Raw genomic sequence first — 21,022 nt, 5'->3', positions numbered from 1 at the left:
GTGCGCACCGAAAGCGAGAGGTCCTCACGCACGCGTACTGAGTTTCCTTGAGTTTTCCTCCAGAGAACAAAACGTTCTGCTTGTCCTTGCCCATGTCTTTGTGTTTTGTCGCGTTTAGTTACATGGCCAGGAAAAACGAACATGACATCCATATTCACGAGATAAAAATACTCTAGAATTCACTTCTAACTCGTTTTTGTTTTCAAGAACCTTTTCAGATTCTTTTCAAAGTCGCGCTTTGTCCTTTTCAAAATAGGTAGCAGTTTCTTGGGTAGCAGACTGTTAGAAATAGCTTATACGAACTACAAAAGGACATGTTCATCCAAATAAAATGAGGTTCAACACCGTTGTTTGAGTACCTTGTGAAAGAAGATGCGAGATTTGCAGGGAATCCATATAAATGCAATAATACCTTAAAAAAAAAAAGCTAGCTGGTGGTGATTCATGGTAATAAAACCCGAGACTCGTGAACACAGAAGGGGACGTCTCTTTCTGTGTTCCTGAGTCTCGAGTTTTATTATCAGGAATTTATATTCACGTTTAAGGCGCGCATCATTCAGGCAAAGAATGCCTAGTCATTAAGCTGTGCACTCATGCGCGACCTATGATATTTTGCTGGAGGGATCTACTGTACTGCGCATGTTCAAAACGCGTTCTATAATCGTACGCTCAAAAAAAAAAAAAAAATTGTAAAGGTTTTTTGACACCCCAAGAACTGTTTCAGCTCGTGAAGAACTGTTTCGCCTCGAAAACTATCGCCCCCTGGCGCACTAGAAAAACAACCGGGCAATGAAGAACTCTCTCGCATCAAAGAATGAGTTTGAAAGAATATCTTACGTGTTTTTCACGAAGAACCCTTTTTAAGGGGCGACTAAAATAACTATTCTGGGTGCAAAATATGGACAGGATGAAGAATTCCTAAAAGTTCAAAGTTCTTTTGCGATCAGCTCTTTCTTATTTTTTTTTTTTTTTTATTTGTTAGAGTGTCGGAGCAAAAGTGGTAGCGTGCAGAAGGCGATTAATTTGAAGGGTTCATACGCTTTATGCAATTTTTGGATGCGCAGTAGTTTTGGATTCGATGTTTCGGTCAAGTCCGAAGCGTCTTTTTGCCATAAGTTGATGTTTCCTGAGGTCGACTTCCTGACTCGACGAAGACCGCGGTGCCGTAAGCCGTAACGATTTCCGTCGGTGTTGCTATCGGCGCCGCCGCTCAGGGCCGGCTTCTTCCGAGACCACGACGACGACTCGTTTGCCCCAAGTTTATCGGCTCACAAATTGGCTGCTAGTTGCTTCCGGCCCCTGAACGGGTCCGGGAAACGCCACATATCGCAACACGAAGCTCCAGGCAGCTCGCGCATATAAAAGAAAACAAAATTCAAGGGCGTCGAGGGTTCGAATGGGATGGTACACATGAGATCCGCCGCCGGTAAGGTGGAAGTGCCAAACTAGGTGTACGTGAGAGCCGTCCTGAGATTCTTCTTTTTGCTCTGCTTGGTTCGAACTTCTTTGCCAGGAAAGGTTAAAACGGTTGCGTAGCGCGAAGACCAGGTCTTTGGGATAACCTAGGCGATCTCGAAAATGAAAGGTTGCACTCAGATTAGGCTATAAGAGAAGTGTTTCCTTTGATAGCGACGTCACCCTCGTGTCGAACCAATAGCGCGTAGGGAATATTGTTTTTTTTTTTTCTGTATATAAAGTAACAGCCCTTGAGCTTATTGTTTCAGACGTCAGCTCGCAATTCTAGGACGAGGTCGCTTGGAATTTTTGCTGCTGCTGACTACAGCATTGATGGTGAGTTGAAAGTGACGTTTTTGATACATTTTTCTTGACCTACTTTTTGCTTTGGGTGTATATAGATGGCCGAAATGTCTCAATCGAAGTTTTAATTAGATATCCCAATTGTGAATAAATGACTACGTAATTCTCTATTGGGGCGTCTTTTATGGTTTCAATGTTTAGACGTTTTTGCAGCCACGAGTAGATTAATATTCAGTTTGTTTTACGGGACGACTGATTCATGAATATTTATCTCGTGAATACTGAGACGAAGTTACTATGAACTAAAAAAGCATAACCGAAGTTAGATGTTATTCCGAAGAACTGAAATCAAAAGAAATGACACCGTAGAAGCAAGAGAAACGTACCCGAACTAGATCATGCTCTTTTGATTTTAATTTGAGCCTTTTTTTATAAATCGGAAAATATGATTACTTACCATACTTGCCAAAAATGATGCGTGATTAAGTACAGCCTATCTACTACAACCGGAAAGTTTTTTCTGTTTCATACCTGTCGGGAAAAATCAACAACACGCGCATTGATTTCTTTAGCCCATAGAACGTAGGAGCCATGAGGGACTGGGTTTTCAGATTCATACTTTTTGTGTATATGCTTTCCTTTGTGTATATTCCTTTGTATATACATTATCTGAGACGCACTTGCCCTACCGGCTCGACACTAGCGTCATATCAGTCCAAGTTCGCTACGTTCAGATAACGGCTCCCTACTCTTGTACAAAACCGCTTATCTTCGGTGTCAGCTTTCCTCATGCGTCCGGTACCTTGTGCAAAAGCAGGACAGCTCTCCTTCGTTTGTACTCAAACCATATAACTATTTCACTACGGCACCGTGTTAGACTCCATTGGTAACATTCGGGACTCAAATTCTCTGATCGGATAGAGTTTTGACCAGACATTCTTGTTTGTTCCAAATAGTTGACTCCCGCAGTTTTCGCTGTGCTGCTCTTGGCGGCAGCCGCCATGGCGGATGACGTGAAATCCACGACAAGCACCACGACCGCGACCACTCAGTTGGCTCCTAGCGCCGATTCGGATGGGGACATTGTGGTGTGGCGCTACGGCGAACAACGGCCTCCCAACTGGCCCCCGGGGAACTTCCGCCGGCCGTATCCGGACATCGTCGACCCTGGGTTTGCGCCCGACTACTACAAGAGGTTCAGGGTTCCCCAAGTTCCGAACAGCCAGTCCGGGAAACCCCATCCCGAGTTCAAGCTCGTCCACGTGAACCTTTCCGAAATACTTTCCGAAGATCAGTCTCCCGAGGTAGGTTTCACGTCATTTCCTCTTAACAAAAAAAAAAAGTTATCCACAGTTATCTGCCTATGGCCCAGAAAAGATTTGCCTTGTCACCGGGCTGTGGGCTATCGCACGGCGTGCGTAATGCTTAGAAATTAGAGCTACTGCGCATGTTACGATTGTACTTCACAGCCTAATAGATAAAGATATGGCAGCACCCAGGAAGAGTACGTCATTTACAGAAGGGTCGATTTATAGGAGTCTCACGCACGAACATATACATGCAACTCGATCGCTGTGCTTACGTGTTAGGATGGACGTAATGTTATTTATGAATGCGCTTGACCATCCCCTTGAAAGTGCCCGATTAATTAATCCGTCAAACTTGGTATTCCGGTATCATTGCACATCACTGGAAGTTAATTTGTTGACTTGGAGAAAAAGGACACACACTAATATGGTGTATGCATAGCGAACGAATGGGTTGACTGACTTAATAGGCCACTTTCAAAAATCCCTCCATGCAACACTGTGCCCGTTGCATGCTGGGAATCAGTAAGCCACGCAGCGAAGTGGCATGGCTTTGGTTTCGATCAGACAGCCACCGTCTGTACTCCTGCAGCCAAGCACGTGAACTTCCAAGCCTGCATAACTTCTCTTCACGCGCATGCGAACGTGCTGCACGACAAGGGAACCAGCAAGGACGTTGCAATCCATCGTTCTACACTTGCCTAGCTTTGTCCAAAATCCGGCACATCGGAAACAACAAAAACAGTGTCAGGTGTTTTTCTCGGTATCTCTCGGCAACGCCTACAGCATTGTACACTTATAGGAAGTCGCAGCAATAAACGCGCAAGCAGCGTGTTCCGTCACGACGCGATGATTTTGATGCATCTGAAACTGAAAGCAAAACTAAGTGGCCAACTGGTACCCAGAATTTTTTTCGTGCCATCGTGCCACAAGGAGAGCTTCGATTCGGGAAAAGATCTATTATACCTATGTACTTCGTTTTACCTTAAGTCCATACGTAGCCGACGCTACGAGCTCATGGGACCAATCAGATAGCGCCAAAAGCGCAGCATCATGATGTTCGTCTTGTTTCTGTACGTGTTGTATCATCGCTGACCGAATCATGAACAGAAAAAGCACAGTGACTTCCGATGACTCTGCTTGAGGAGGACAAATCACAAGGCGAAAAGCGTGAACATAATAATGCGTTTCTTAATCTATCGACTAGACGAATTGAAAACTAAGATACAGGTCTCTGATAGCATTAACTCAAGGTGTATTCAAATAAAAAATGACGAGGGGGAAATCGACACAGTGATTAGACATCTTACGTATAGCCCTCGTAATATGTCTTTTAAGCATTCTTCAACACCGAACCATGAAGTTGGATTGATTGAACACGCAGATTTTAAAATAAACGTATTTTGGCACAGCCCTCCTGGAAGGGGAAACCAGTTTGGCATGAGAACCTGGATTTGCTGACAAGCGTGAAAGAACGAAGGAGAAAATGATCAAAATTGCATAAGGAACACTGCAATATTGGTGAAAAATGTATAAAAGAATGGTAGATTACTCCCAAAATTGATGAGACAGCTTGTGTAAGAGAAGGCGAAATTTAAGTTCCGATGAAGGACGGGGTTCAAATGTTTCTAACTGAGGTGGCACAGGTGCTGCCCGACGCAGAATGTATGACCATTACCTTCCATCCATAAACTGTCATCCTCCTAAGTCATATATGAAGCCCAGTTCATTGGTATTATATGAACCCGAGTCCTTTGGTAATAGAAATGATTTATTTGTAATACCAAAGGACGCGGGTTCACATAATACGTCACGTCGATTTTACATATACATGTCAGATTTCAGGCAGCAACACGTTCAATATTGTTAACGTATTAAAGTACATATTCTGGCATTCAGTTATACTGCAGGAGCTGATGGTAAAAGTCCAAAGTAGAGGGCGTACTTCAATGCATGACGGCGTAACTGGGGATAAAATTACATTTTTCATAACTGACCAAGACGATTATGGCCTGAGGTTGCAATTATTGTCTACAATTTATTTAATATGGGAGATAATGCACAACGTAATATAATTTATTTTTTTGAAACTGTTTAAAGTAGCATTGAAACATTTGTAGGACGTTAAAACATTCTGGTGGGGTTTATTAGCTGATTTGTAAACATAAAACTAGCATCTGTAAAGTAATTGCGGTTCTGTATTAGAAGAGTACTGTTATTCGACGAACGAAGCAAATGTCACAGTATTACTGCTAATGTTCACTTTGAGATATACCATGATTATTGCAGAATTATGATGTACATTAAAATACGTATTATAATTTCTTGTAAGTAGAATGGGATACGATGATTTGAATACAATGCAATGCGAATTAGATATAGGTATAATCATTTTCGGATAAAATTTTTCAGAACGACACATCCCAGACGTCCGAGACCAGTTCCAGTAAAAATGGGACTCTCGAAGTCCAAGACGTCCCCGGCGCAGTCACCGAACCAATCGTGAGACCACCTCCTATTCGCATACCGGTCGATCCGGGATTCTCACCAGACTTCTACCGGAGACTACGAGAGGCCATGGCACGTAAAACGGAGCCTGAAGGAAGTGTAGATTTTAACGAGACGAAAGCAGAGACGGCGTCAGAGTCAACCTCATTGCAGGATAAATCGCAGGTCAGTTTTAGGACTCTGAACACATTTATTGGAACCAGAGAATAACGATTTTGGGTTAGCATAGCTTATTTGCGTATCCGTATACTTGAGTTCATATTCTGAGTATCCGCATAAAAAGATAAGCATAGCTTATCTTCTTAAAGTGTTTTGATTTTGTTTTTGTTAGTCGTGCAACGAAATGAAGAATATTATCTTAGTCAGGGGCTGTTTAATACATAATCATGACACTTGAGGTCCGTGAAATTGTATTGAGCAAACCAATCTCACAAACTTTTCGGCGCATGGGTGACGCCGCCTTAACTTTCGACTCTTGGTTGCCTTCGCAGAGCCCTAGCGATGTTCTCGCGCGTGCAGAAAGACTAAAGTTGCCTCAACGCATTTGCGGCAGCGGTGGCGTGGACAAATTGACTGATGAGATCGGTCTGTTGGATGCACTTCTTTGAAATAGCCGGTTGTCGTTCAGAAATGGCAAAAAAAAAAAAAAAAGCATGGGTTTTTGTTGATACCTTGTAAGTTTTGTACTCACTCATTGTTAGAAAAATGAGGCTTGTACCCCTCTCAGGTGTTCTGTTATTTGGCAGTTGAAAGGGTCCACATATTTTTGCTGATGCTAGTATCATGCGGAGATAAACAATAAAACTTTGATGGCTAATATATGAAGCTGGAAAGACTTGATGTTTCTTAAGAGGTCAGATTTTGAAGGTTTAACTTAGAATTAAGATTTGATATTTTAGTCTGCTGTATGCTGGTGAAAATTTAAATGATGATATTCATGGAAACCCAGAGAGCGTGGAAACTGAAGTTTAAAAAAGATTCGTAGACCCTTTCAACCCCTAAGGGAATGCAAAGTCCTGCTACATTCAGCATTTGAATTGAATTGATAATGTTTCTTGATCCTGCACTAATTATCAAATACAGATAAAACAAGTTCCAATAAAAATAACGACGCTTTAAATACACTTATTTACGAGAAACAATATGTAAATTTATACGAGATACATTAGTGTTCTTCCTGGAAAAAGACAATAATATTTATTGTTCATTTATTGAAACTTCGTAAAAAAATTCCAGAACGTTTTTAAAGTAAATATTGTTGAATCATCTTGAACAACAGATGTATGAACTCTGGGGTTTCTCGGAGACACAGACCTGCAATTAAAGTGGCTAGTTGCTTCGAACAGGAAAATGTGCAGAAAGTTTCGAAAGCGAATACAATCGATTTATTGCCCAAGTTTTCATTTGTCACTGCAGCAGTAGGGCAACCACATTCAAAGTGGCTGCGAAACAAATAAGCCATAATCCTTCGAATTGGAAGTTTAATGTACAGATTAGTTGCCAGATTGACACACGCAAGAACTTGGGAAAAAGCAAAGAATATACAAAAAAATTAAAAAAGGGGGTTCTTAAAAGAGCGCTAAACAAAAATTTCAAGATACAACTTGCAAAACTGCAAAACGTTTCGATGATTTACAGTAGGTTGTTATATAAGAGCTACTCACTGCAAATGAAACTACACGAGCTTCATTCTTTCAAGAGCGTAGTGTAGACATTGTCGCCGCACGAGCTCTGAAAAATTTAATTTGTCTTGAACGTGACTGAAAAAGCATTGCGGAAGCGTATGAACTTGGGCGAGTTGGTTATACATTGTAGAGCATTAGAGCTCGTAAACACGATAAACACGTAGAAGGACGACGTACACCACAAAGCGCTCTGTGGCGTACGTCGTTCCTTGTACTTGTTCTACGTGTTTTCGGCGTTTTAATTATTTACATTGAAGAAGCGTACTTTTGAAGGGGGCAGTTTTGCCCTGCTAGCAATAGGAAAATAGTTTAAAAGATTCCCCCTCGCCCCCATTATTATCTATAAAAACAGTCCAACAAACAAAAGAATACATTTTCAGAGCAACATAGGACAGCCAAGCAATGCATGCTATAGAAATAGTGCAAATTGGTCAATTGTTTTATTTTTCTAAACTTAGAGAGGGGGAAGAAAAAAAATCAACTCAGATGTTGCGTTACAAGCCTTTATACTCCCCCCCCCCCCCCCCCCCCTCCGAAAGCAGAGAGCAACATAGAATTGTCCAATATTCGTAATAATAATACTAACGACACACAAAGACGTAAAGAAGTTTCTAGGTCTAGTAATAATAATCCCAAGAAAAAAACGCGCCCGTACAACTCTCCATACCAATATCAATGACCCGGTAAAAAATAGATAGGTTTAGGATAAAATTTAGAACCAGCGACGAGTTATAAAATAACGTATTGGTAAGATAAAGAACTGTTTTCCATTAATAAAAACGAACCAAGCAAAAGACGGTCAAAGAGAATTCGAAGATACTACAGCGCTAAGAATTTAAGATAGTCTCTTCTTGCTCGTCTTTGTTAGTTTCACTGTTTCTTTTTAAAGATGGTATATCAAGTAACTTCAACGTCATTATTAATCGCTTCCCAGCGAACGTATTCTCCGCAAAGGTCCCAAACTGAACGATTGTGCAGATTTCTGTCCCCTTTAGGTTTCCTGAACCTCCAATTGGGACCTGTCAAAATGACCGACAGCACCTTCAATCGGTGGCTATTTTCAGAGAGTGCGGCGGCAAGCCACAGCAACTCCAGCTCAAGGGCCCTCCAGGACAAGTACTGCGTCTCCACTCAACGGACTGTTTGACCTTACTAATTTGCCATCACGGATCCTCGAGCGATTGCCTTCGGGCATTATCGACCCAGGCTTCGCGCCCAACGCATTCGACAGGTTCTTGCAGGGGCTCCGCAACAATCAGCAGCACCAGCAGCAAGGGCAACAAGTGTCCGCTACCCAGGCCCCGAGGTTATACCCGGACCTCGAGGGAGAAAAGCTTAACCCTGGCGCACCTGCTGCGGGTGGACAGCATGGGCAGGCCGGAACCCAGGTGATGCGACACTTAAGCGGAGATGAGATTATAGCCACTTAATTAGTTACGCTAACAGCAGCGGCACCCTATTCTCGGAGTGTCTTGTGGGCGCCGCCATTTTCTTTTGTAGTGTAATGCGAGAGCCACTGGCGATAGCTACGATTCAAAAATTCGACTTCCTGAGTTTTTGATGCGCTGTCAGGAAGCTAAGGAAATATCATTTTGCTCTGTTGCGGACCGCTTTAACGTTTCTGGAGGACAAAGAAGTGCTCCATGCGATTTAAGATAAATCTTCAGGCCACTGGCAACAAGGATTTTAAACTACAAGATGGCGGAAGTGGCGTTACTCTGAAGCGTACCTTACTTACAGTGACTCTAGTCTAGCTGGTAGTGTAGATATGGGCATGAAATGCTTCGCTCACTTGCGTAAATTGAGGCTCCTATAACGGGTGTTTGAGCTTAATTCTAACAAATTTATTAAAACAAATTCGTAAAAGGCGCAGTAATGCGGTTTGTACAGGTGTCTTGTGCCGCTAGCTTTGCGCCTGCTGCACGAGTGATAAATTTGGTGCATCCCCACGCTTCCCACGTGCTTCAAGTTCTACAATTGACTGGTTTAGTCATTTTAGAGCGCAGCTCTTAGGGGCCCGTTCCCGGCTTGAGCGGCGTCGGCGTCGCCGTCGGCGTCGGCGTAATTAAGGTCATCCCAAGGTCACGTGCCCCCAAGGTCACGTGACCCCTCTCAAGGTCACGTGACCCCACGTGACCCCCTGAAGGTCACGTGACCCCCAAGGTCACGTGACCTTGGGGGTCATCTTGGGATCACGTGACCCCAAGGTCATGTGACCCCTCAAGGTCACATGACCCCTCCCAAGGTCATCTCAAGGTCACGTGACCCCAAGATGACCCCACGTGACCCTTTGAAGCTCACGTGACCCCCAAGGTCACGTGACCCCAAGTCACGTGACCCCTCTGAGGTCACGTGACCCCCGAGGTCACGTGGTCTCCTCCCCAAGGTCACGTGACCCCTCCCAAGGTCATCTCAAGGTCACGTGACCCCAAGGTGACCCCTCTGAGGTCACGTGACCCCCGAGGTCACGTGACCCCTCCAGGTCACGTGACCCCCAAGGTCACGCGACCCCCTGAGGTCACGTGGGGGTCACCTTGGGTCACGTGACCTTGAGGTGACTCCCATGTGACACCCAAGGTCACGTGACCCCCAGGTCACGCCTCCCCGAGGTCACGTGACCCCCCTCCCCGAAGTCACGTGACCCCCCCCCCGAGGTCACGTGACACCCCCCGGAGCATATTAAAGAATGAGGGGAGGAGGAGGAGGAGGAGGGGTCTACCCTCCCCTCAGTACCCTTCACTCCTCCTCCTCAAGAGCTGCGCTCCAATTCGGCGTTACAGGGAGTTGTAAACGGCTTTCACTTTTTTTGATGACATTCACAGATTCTACAATTTAAATCATATGTGTATTTTCACTAATCAAACTTTAATTAAAAAGTCCTAGCTAATTATTCGACTTAATGTGAAGATCATCCACCTGTATAATATTCCCCTGGCCGTATAACTCACTTGCACAAACTTCATTACTGTGCCTTTCAAGGAGTTCTTGTAATCAATATGCTCGAATTAAAATCAAACACCCTGTATAGGGGCCGCGTGAAACAATTTATCGGAAAGTGAATGTGAGCGCTTTGAAGCGGTAGAAACAAAGCGTTTGGTTCGCATAGTCTATAATTGCCATTTTCACAGGAGATTATACTTCTAATACCATTATCTTAGGGTTTTCAGCCTCAGCGCTTTATGTGACTGTAGGAATTGCCGACAAGTGATGTTTTTACAGAAACTAATCTAAGGTCATACTGATATACATGATATTTTAGGCAGCATAAAGTTACGTATCCAAGCAAAATTCACACGACATTGCGAAACGTTTTATCCTAACTAGAAATTTGAAAAATAACTATTACAACGAATTAAAAAAAAAAAAGATTTGTAATAGAACAATTTTTTTGTTTGCCATATTTTACTTTTGGAACAGCGGAAAGTACCTTTAATATAATTTATTATGACTTAATATAATTTATTTTGGGCTTTTATGTGTTTCATGTCTTTGAATGGTAATTTTTTTTAACGTAAAGGTGACTTTTTTGTGCGACAATCTCAAAACCTTTAGGGTGTTTTGGGCACGTAATAAAATCAATCAATCAATCAAATAATCAATAAAAATCACTCTCCCTGTATAATAAAAAAGTGGATACATCTATCCCTTCCGTAAGAGATCCCTCGCCCTTTCTGTTTCTCCTCAAATATGTCCCTCTTTTGATTTAAGGTCTTTTTATAAAGGGCCGTTACCTTTGCCAGATAATGTCCCCTTCAACTATTCAACTAGACTGCGGCAGAGCAGCCTACAAAACAATAGGCGTGTGGCGTATTCGCATCCGCTGTTGTGCCGCAGAGGATCGCGGCGAATCGCAATCCCGTCATGACGTCACTATCTAAGATCGTGGAAACAGAGTCAGTGATCAGTGAACGCACCAGTCGGAGGCACATTTCAGGCAGAAGAGCACGCATTAACTAAAAAAAAAAAAATCCAGAAAATAAATTTTGACATTTTGGAACGTTTGGGTAGACATCTACCCGAAGCGCGTTGTGACGTCACAGGTGTTTACACGCTTTGAATATGCTTATCTCTGCCCTCTTGCAGTGAGCTATTTTCCCCTCAACGTCTTGAAAACACAGTATCAAGAAACAGAAATGGACGCTTCGGTCTCATTTTACCATGTGGGAAGTTTACCAGTTCGAATGAATTTTATGTGTTATTTATGTTTCCTCCTTTCGCAAGCATCATACTGGCGTGTGATCGTGTGTCACTACTGCGTGACGCACGCCAAAGACGCCAGTTTAAAAGTTGCACTGAACTTGTTCAATTGGTCATACACAGGCCAGTGGCGCCATACGGCCGATCGGCTTCGCAGTGTCTCAACATCTAAAGTCTCATTTGCTTTGCTTTGTTTTTTGGCGCAAAAAAAGAATCGCGAAAAGCACCACGAGACTGGAAACTCCAGGTTTCACAAATTCTCTTTTGTGACAGATCGAGAATTTGGTCATAGTAATTCTTGTCTTGAGGGAGTTACTTCAATATACGTAAACATATTTCCATTTCTGTTTGGAATATTCGATATGCTGAGTGCACAGCGCCATCTAGTGGGGCGCCGAAGAACATGCTCCGTCTCACCAGTTGGCTTTGGCTCTAACAAAGGCCAGGGCGCAAAATCGTAGTTCGGAAAAATCCTTCGCTTGCAAAAGCACCCGCGCAGAGAAATCGCTTTTGAAAACCAAGCGCCCGTGCCCTTATCGGTACTCAAAGCCGGATTTCGAGCTGAAATGTACGTCTGCGATGTTGGTTGCGGCGAGAAACCAGCGAGCGGCGGGTCGACGAGCACATGCTTACATACCCAAGAAGAGCTTAAAACAATACTAACACTAATCTCGGAGGTGTGGGTGAGGGTCGGTGACAGTGAGCAGTAGGCCTCGATTTTTACCGACAACGATACGAAATTGACAAACAGCAAAGGAATCTCGACGCAACAAAGATGCAGCGCACAGAGTGTTGCCAGACGTTCGAACAATTTATGCATATGGTCTATTCGCAGGAAAACATTGAAATCGTGCCAACAAGATCAGTGTGTTGGAATCAAAATCTTGGCGTGACCTTTTAAACAAGGTTTTGGGATAATAAATCTCATCCTCACAGTCGTCTAGTCATGCTTTGTTAAAACGGTCCTTATTAATAAGATACCCAGCAAATAGACAACTTTTCTGGAGTCAAATTAGGTAAATAGTAAATACATTAATTTTTGTATCAATATTTTTAACCATTCACATGATGGACGCCTGACATGATGGACGTCTGGATAAAAGGTCTGACAAGTTTTTTTTTGTGGTTTTTCTTACAGCGGCCTCTTCTGGGTATCATCGACCAGAACGCCTTCGACAAGTTGATGCAGGGACTGCGCAACCTTCAGCCTCAACAGCAGGGACAGCAAGCCACTCGAGCTGAGGTCGAGGGCACAAACCTCGACGCTCGTACTTTGGCCAACGCGGGACAGAATACGCAAGGCGGCAGTCAGGTGAGTGGCAATTGCACAACGATTCCTGATGCTGTTAAGTTGATAGTGAGTGTATGTCTCACGGTCATCCTGGAATGAGCACGATGAACACAGATGGAGCATCGGCGCACCAAAAAACAAATGCGTAGAATCACGGCGCATTCGTTCTGTGTGATCGGTTTAGCCGATGTTCGCCAGCGTACAAAAATGGCGCGCCATGACGATACACTTTCTGAACTGCTTGATTGGTTCCATTGAATCGTATGCGAAGCGAAAGTTCGTCTGCTTCTTGCACAAGCGTTGCGATGATGTCAGAACGCCAAACTCTTATTTGCTGATTGAAAAAAAAAAAAAAAATCAGTGGCTAAACTTTGAGGCATCTAGCATTGAGGTATATTCACTATCCTTCCAATGAAAGCCAATTAGAGCTCGGCGTCGCTCTGACGTCACCGCAACTCCTCCGCAAGGAGCAGACGACTTGCTCTACGCATCGGCTGGGGCCAAAAGTAGTGTCAAACGGAGCACAGTACGAACGAAATGAAACGTATCGTAATGTTTTTCGTTTACTGTCCGACTTGGAGAGACTCGACGCAACAAATATGGCAGCGCACAGAGTGTTGCCAGACGTTCGAACAATTTTTGCATATGGTCGATTCACGGGAAAATATTAAAATCGTAAAAGTAGTCAGAGTGCAGGCGAGCTGGTGTAAGTTGAACATCATTGTAAACCTGAGACTGGGGCAGAAAGAGAACACAACAGAAGGTAGTAAAAGAGGAGGCAACGTCTCAAACTCAGCTGCAAACTTTGCAGCTGAGTTTGAGACGTTGCCTCCTCTTTTACTACCTTCTGTTGTGTTCTCTTTCTGCCCCAGTATCAGGTTTACAATCATGTTCATTAAAATCGTGCCAACAAGATCAGTGTTGGAGTCAGAATCTTGGCGTGACCTTTTAAACAAGGTTTTGGGATAATAAATCTCATCCTCACAGTCGTCTAGTCATGCTTTGTTAAAACGGTCCTTATTAATAAGATACCCAGCAAATAGACAACTTTTCTGGAGTCAAATTAGGTAAATAGTAAATACATTAATTTTTGTATCAATATTTTGAACCATTCACATGATGGACGCCTGACATGATGGACGTCTGGATAAAAGGTCTGACAAGTTTTTTTTTGTGGTTTTTCTTACAGCGGCCTCTTCTGGGTATCATCGACCAGAACGCCTTCGACAAGTTGATGCAGGGACTGCGCAACCTTCAGCCTCAACAGCAGGGACAACAAGCAACTCGAGCTGAGGTCGAGGGCACAAACCTCGACGCTCGTACTTTGGCCAACGCGGGACAGAATACGCAAGGCAGCAGTCAGGTGAGTGGCAATTGCACAACAATTCCTGATGCTGTTAAGTTGAGAGCGAGGGAATGTCTTACGGTCATCCTGGACTGAGCACGAGGAACACAGATGGAGCATCGGCGCTCCAAAAAAAAAAACAACAACAAATGCGCAGAATCCCGGAATTATTCGTTGTGTGTGATCGGTTTAGCCGATGTTAGCCAGCGTACAAAAACGGCGCGCCATGACGTTATACTTTTTGAACTGCTTGATTGGTTCCATTGAATCGTATGCGGAGCGAAAGTTCGTCTGCTTCTTGCACAAGACTTGCGATGATGTCAGAACGCCGAACTTTTATTGGCTGATTAAAAAAAAATAATAATAATAGTGGGTAAACCTTGAGGCATCTAGCATTGAGGTATGTTCGCTATCCTTCCAATCAAAGCCAATCAGAGCTCGGCGTCGTTGTGACGTCACCGCAACTCCTACGCCAGAAGCAGACGACTTGCTCTCCGCGTCGGCTGGGGCCAAATTTTGTGTCAAACGGAGCACAGTACGAACGAAAAAAAACGTATCGCAATGTTTCTCGTTTGCTGTCCGACTTGCAGAGACTCCCCGAGGCGGCCAGAGAGATGCTCCAGGGACTCGGACAGATGGGCAGCGACATACTCGATCGTCTGAACGTGTACCGGAACGAGAACGCCTTCGCGGAATTCCTGCAAAATATGCATCAACCCGCGGCGTCCCGAGACATTTTCACGAACTTGTTCCGAAGGGAACCGTCGACCTCCTAGACGCGTCCCGCGAGCACAGACTTGGTCGTTCGGACAGCGGCCAAGGGGGTCAAGCGAAGGTCAAGGCGATCCGCGAGAGGTTTCTCCGTGGGTCAACCGGGGTCACCGGAGTTGCGCATAAAACTTAAGAGTCCAGCGCTGAAGATTGTGATCGGCTAACCAGTTTTCGTCCGTCGAGCTCCGATGCGCCGGAAAACAAGCGGGAAACAACAACAAATACGCTAGCTCTCCAGGAGCATAAAAAAACGTCAATAAAAAAGACGAACCACGTTTCCAAAGGTGCATTGACACCGCCCTGCGACTCGTGTAAAGATACCAGTTGACCGGTTTCGCGCTTTATGCGCGCTACTTCCATGAATGCGCTCAGGGAAGGAGACGAAAAGGTGAACTGGCAAACTCCCCTGCTCTTTACCGTGATACCAAGCAAACTCGTTGAGCCAATCGCTGAATGTTGGTCTACCGTGTTTTTATGAAGTGGAGAGTAGCTTGTTATTACGGCGAGAGCAATTCCTGTGGCAATTTTTGTTTTAGAAAATAACTCTTTAAAAAAACAAGCGAATGGATATCGACCAGTATGCTTGTAAAAAAACGGAGGTCTATTAAAGTTCGAGTTTAAAATTAGCTACTCTAGTGCCGGTATCAGTTGGGAGAAGGACTGAATTTAGAATACAAACAAGTCAGCGTATCGGTTGTGGGTGTGGCTATAGCTATACGCCGTCTGGAGGCCAGTTTTGCTGCTGACGCCAGTTCTTCTTAAAGCTAATATTGAGTGTTTTCGGAGTGTTTTGCCTCAGGCGACGGCACTCTATAAGTAAGCCGAGAGGCAAAGCGTGGACTTGCGTGAGTTCGCTCAAGAAACGATTAGTACTTTCAATAATGGTTCCTGGAAAGTCGTTGCCATACAGATGTATCTTCAAGGACGCGACATCTGCATAAAAGCGACAGGTAAAAAAATCCATGTTTAAATCAAAACGTTTTCTTTGTGCCGGTCAATACTGAGAGAGTAATAAAATAATCGAAGGAGAAAAAGCGCCAGGTGTCGGGTGAAAGGCTTTTGCAATGAGTTAAAATACCCACGTTCCTAAAGTGTCTGACACGTCACGTGTGCTTGGATCGAGAAGTGTAGACGCACACACGTAACAGACGACCGTCTACATAATATAGCAGTTCATGCTTGCAGAACCGCATTCGTGAGAAAATGCGTAGAAGCAAGCGCATGAGCATGCCCGCATACACCACAACATTCGTCTGCATGAAACTGCAAGAGTTATATTGTTCCACATTTACCCTAATTTGGATGTGCAAGGATGTACAAGAACACTCATGAACATTTATATGGTCCCCTGAGAATTTTAATGGATATACACGCGCGTTCGAATGAATGCCCATTAGGGTCCTGTACAGACGTGAGAACTGACGCGTGCTCGCCAAAGAGAGTGAACTTACCGACAGCTTAAAAAGACACTGAACCCTCCCCCCTTTCCCATTAAAAAAATTTAAAACATTTTTAGGCGATTTTATATGATGTCAGGCAACTTCCGATCAATATCATACTGCAGAGTCACGTATACATTTAAAATTAAACGAGTACACCTAAGATTGCTTAGGTGTAGGAAGGTGAAAGCCAGTCAAGGACGACGTCTAAGAGTGCTAGAAGTCAAGGAAGACTTCTAGGACGATCTCTAGGACAACCGTAAGGACGACGTCTAGGACGACGTCGAGAACGACGCCTAGAGGACGATGTGTAGGGCACCGTCGAGAACGACGCCTTGAGGACGCCGAGAGGACGACGTCTTGGACAACCTCTAAGACGACGTCTCGGATGACTTCTAGGACGACTTCTAGGACGACGTCTAGGAAGACCTCAAGGACGATGTCTAGAACGACGCCTAGAGGGGGACACTGAAGGAGGCTATGGCGTATTTGCGTGGGTGGCCACGTTTTCCTGCGGAAGCCGCCGTAGATGTCGACACTGCTGTCGATGTCGAATCCGTAGATGTAGACGCGGTCGCCTCACAGTCCAGCGCACGAAACACTTAACGAGCAGAAATGAAGTCCAAAGCGCACCTTTTCTACACGGCGCTACGGCGGTGACATGACGCTGATGACGTATGGTGGCGCTTGATGACGTATTTCTATGACCATCTTTCGGGCACAACAACACCGAGCCGCTTGTTTTTCACGTAATGTGTCAAGTTAGGCCGTCCTAAAGTTCTAGAACGACTTCTAGGACGGCCGCAAGCATGTGCGTCGGCGGGGTGGTGCAAAAGGGACATTTGCCAGCCCCAAGCCAGACTGTCCCTGCCTGCCTGGTCCCCCGAGCAAGCGGGGCGACCATTGGTACGCTGACAATGGGAAAAACAACCGAAAGCAATTAAAAAATAAAATTGAGAGCAACTATCAGAACATAACAAAAAGGAGATGTCTTACCTCGTATTACGACTAAGAAACAAATGGAACGAAAATGGCAACCAAACCCCTTTTGCCTCTGCGACCCCCCACCCCAAATCTGGGCAGGGGCGCACCCGTTTTTGAGAACACCGCAATCCCCCGCGATGAACACACAGTGGTGATGAAGCCCAGACTCCAGCCCCGAGTAGAAAGTTGATGAAACGGCCCGAAAAACAAGTTCTCAAATTGTCTGTTGAAATATTCCCTCAATATCCTCTTGTGGGGCGTGTGGTCGGGGCTCTGCGGACATTAGTAGGAAGGTTGGGAAAAGTCAAACCAGGGGAAAAGGGAAATAACAATAACTATCTTCATGGGGCAAATGCCAAACACCACCCCGTTCTTCAAAACTTCACTCACTACTTCACTTTCACGAGCCTAGCTCCACGTGAGATTTTAATAAGCAATTCCTCCAGTGTTCTCTCCAACTCCGCGCCCCGTGTGCTGAGGACGCCGGGGTTCAGGTTGCTTTTGGAAAAGCCGCGCCGAGTGCTGCATAGCTGACGCACCAAAGGACAGGCAGTTTCGGCCTCAAGGACGGGGCATTCCAGCTTCGGTAATAAACCACGTGTTTTGGAAACGATTCACTGAAGAGCAGGTCATAAGCGCCAGTGAACATGACCATTTACGGAGGTTGGGAGGCGAGGGCAAGTCGTCTTCCCGCGCAAACGACCCGGAGTCGGAAAATTCAGCTTAATGTTTATTTATTTATTTCAAAGTACTATCAGTTCCTACTTGGGACTATGATAGGGAGGGCATAAACAAAAAACTTGATAAACACTGAAGGAAAAATAAAAAAAAATGAAAAGAACAATAAAAACATGGTAAAAAAACAACAAAAAAACAACAACATACACTTAATTTTCAAAGTGGAAAAACCCCTTTCACTTGCACCCTAAAATTATGGAAGTCACCTAATGAGTCTATTCTTGCATTATCCAAGCGATTATAAAGCGAATGAAACCATTGTATGCACCTTAAATATCACGGAAATGGATGATTGGGATGTACGCTTCACCCTCAACTCATCTGTTACGAATAGGCCTAGTCTTTTTTTTTAATCAAGGATATATATTTTCAAGTAAAACTAAAGTTTGAACACAAAATCGCAAAAGATATATGATTGTGTTACACTAAAAAAAGGACACAAACGGGAAGGAATACACAACACTTCGGGGGGACGCCCTTTTTCAGGTACCAGATAAACAAACATAAGACCCGGATAGAGTTAGCAGATAGCACTCTAACATAATTTTTTTTCAGTTTTGTTATCAAACAGACAGGGCCCCATTCATTTATCTGAATGATCTTAACTGTAATTTTAAGTGGAGCTGACGAAGGAGAAACCTATCGAAGAAAAATATGTAAATAAATAGCAACATTTATTTTCGAAAATTTCACCCTAAACGCTAGCGATGCCAGGTAAAGACTGGGTTAAATTTCAGCTCTTATCAATCTTGTCGCAGTAGGTAGGCGTTGATCAGTGTTTATACCCGGAAATACAATATAATTGCGGACTTGCATTTGCGTATTTTGTATTTGGGGTGCTGGTGTTTCTCCAGTTTGGTTCTCTTCTTATAAATCCAGAGCTTTTATGACTTCGTGTTTACGAAAGTGAAATGGTATGTTTTCTCGGAGATATCGTCTCTAAGCTCGCGCACTCATTTTGGTGATATCTAGCTTTTTCTCTCTTCATATGTTAAGTATTATGAAAAGACAAACTGTTCATTGGGGAAACTCAAATGTCATGGAGGAAGTGTAATTCGTCGATAGGATCTTTGAACTGTTCTATTAAAAGACTCGAAACATCATGTAAAGGCTTGCTTGCCTTTTTGCATATTTCCTCGTTTTCTAAAAGTATATGAATGAAAATTCGAGGATGTATTTTCAGTTTTTGTTTTGTGGGCGTGTTGCAGAATCTGATAAATAATAAATGACGGGTGATTCTTTCGTCAGCGATAACCCGTTGGTCCTGATATGTTTGTCCCGTTCATCATTCACGAGAGTTTTGCGTCCGGGTTGCGGGAATTACATCGAGAGGTGTCACAATGCTTGGGGGGGGGGGGGGGGGGGGCTTTTTACGTGAGCGATTAGAACTGCCAACTTAAGAATGTTTCTGTCAACATTTGTTTTACAATTTTTTACATATAAATATTGTAAAATTGTCGCGGGAATGTATTGGTTGGGGCGTATTAATATGCACCCTTTACGTTTATTTTGGCTAACACATTTCCGTAGATTGCAGGAATATTTTTTACCCTGTGACACTGCCGCCCCCCCCCCCCCCAGATTAAGAAAAAAAAAAAAAAAAAAAGAGAACAAAACAGAACGACAGGTGCGAATGTTTTGCCCCCGTCAAGAAAAAATCCCGCCGGCGTCCATGGCCGCAAGGACAACGTCAAGGAAATGAACAAGTAGGGTCACCCATGGAGAGGCGCGTGCCGCGCAATCGCGTTTTTATGGCCATTTACTCCAGCTTTTCGCTCAATGGGACAAGTGAGGCTTTTCTTTCGTCTTAATAAATTCAAAACACTCAACTGCTCGAACCAAAACCGAAACACGAGCATGGGCGCTCATAGCCGGAAGTCACGTGGACACACCCGACCGCGTTTTTTTTGTTGTTTTCTCCGCTTCTCCGACGTTGGATGCTGACGACGACCACGACGAATTTGCGTGCACCGTTTTTCTTGAGATTATTTCGCACTTACATCCCTTCCGCTCGATGCTCTGCGCTTGAAGATCGGTTGGCCGCTACCACGAACAACAGTTCCTAAGTAGCGGCCACACGTCCGTCGAAACGTTGGTCCGTCGTGCACCGTCATCGCCTCGGCCAGCCAGCGATACGTCGCCATATTGAGAATAACCTGTAACTGCACATCCTATGATCTGTGCAACTATTTACAGCGAAGCTGTTATGTGCTAGGATCTGGAAAAAAAAAATGCGTCCATGGATCTTAACAAAAAGCTCCCGTTGAAACGGCGCTCCTTCGTTCCGATTGGTCGTGGCAAGTATAAATAAAATGAGGGGGCAACCCGCCTGAGTCAGCCTTCCTTGGCATTATCAGATAGTGAGGTCCTGATCCCTTGTTATCATCTACGGCCACCGACTTATCTTAGCTAAGAGTGGCTGTGACGAGGCTGAGGGCAGAACGCGCCAATCTAACCTTCTTTCGCTTTTGCGATGCTGATTGAGAGACTTGGGCTAAATCGGAAAAACAAAAAGTTTAACAACCAGGTCGTGTACTTGTCTCCATTGCAATCATATGTAAATTGTATAAATGTCGTATTGTTGTCGTAAAAATGTCGTAACGTTGTCATAAAGATAAAAGCTTCGCTGGTCCTTCATCTTCACGTGAAGTGGATGGGCTCTACAATTTGTTTTTTCGATCAACGTAGTTTTGAAGGTCACAAAAATAAGGTTCATACACTTTTCTATTTTTAATGTTAAATGTGTGCATTAGATGATCCATGACTTTGGATATCTTTGGTTCACATAGTTTGAACGCGGAGTGACCATGGAAAAAAGAGGGTAAGCGCGACTGAAACCGACCAATTCTCAACCGGCCGTTTCCGGGCGAGAAGAAAACAAATTTCGAGCCGCAAATTACGTTCTCGATAGGCGGACTCTTATAAGTCACGTTCAAATAAAGCAATCTCAGCGAGCATAAATACCCTGTAAGTCTCTCTTTAAGAAACGCGGGGCGATT

The 21,022-nt window shown here is 44.2% G+C and overlaps 1 protein-coding gene across 3 annotated transcripts; it reads left to right on the top strand.

The window, feature by feature from the left end:
- Positions 1-1,372: 1,372 nt before the first annotated feature.
- LOC8030739 lies at positions 1,373-15,139 on the top strand. 3 transcript variants are annotated; one of them, XM_029974999.4, is made up of 7 exons: positions 1,373-1,791; positions 2,715-3,062; positions 5,478-5,567; positions 8,323-8,646; positions 12,594-12,767; positions 13,936-14,109; positions 14,682-15,139. In XM_029974999.4, the coding sequence occupies exons 1-7, from the start codon at positions 1,789-1,791 to the stop codon at positions 14,865-14,867; spliced, it is 1,299 nt and encodes a 432-aa protein (XP_029830859.2). In that variant the 5' UTR covers positions 1,373-1,788; the 3' UTR covers positions 14,868-15,139. The 3 variants fall into 3 exon arrangements, with proteins under 3 accessions (XP_029830859.2, XP_029830858.2, XP_040067231.1); XM_029974998.4 differs by having other exon boundaries at positions 5,478-5,738; XM_040211297.3 differs by lacking the exon at positions 13,936-14,109 and having other exon boundaries at positions 5,478-5,738.
- Positions 15,140-21,022: the final 5,883 nt, after the last annotated feature.

This window comes from Ixodes scapularis, unplaced genomic scaffold (genome assembly GCF_016920785.2).
Source record: "Ixodes scapularis isolate PalLabHiFi unplaced genomic scaffold, ASM1692078v2 PGA_scaffold3__209_contigs__length_174095766, whole genome shotgun sequence".
Classification (NCBI taxonomy): domain Eukaryota; kingdom Metazoa; phylum Arthropoda; class Arachnida; order Ixodida; family Ixodidae; genus Ixodes; species Ixodes scapularis.
This window is presented reverse-complemented; position numbering and strand designations above follow the sequence as displayed.

Excerpts from the sequence above, each read along its gene's own strand:
- LOC8030739 (XM_029974998.4), top strand. Across the intron at positions 8,647-12,593 it reads ATGGGCAGGCCGGAACCCAG|CGGCCTCTTCTGGGTATCAT; the intron begins GTGATGCGACAC and ends TTTTTCTTACAG. Across the intron at positions 12,768-13,935 it reads ATACGCAAGGCGGCAGTCAG|CGGCCTCTTCTGGGTATCAT; the intron begins GTGAGTGGCAAT and ends TTTTTCTTACAG.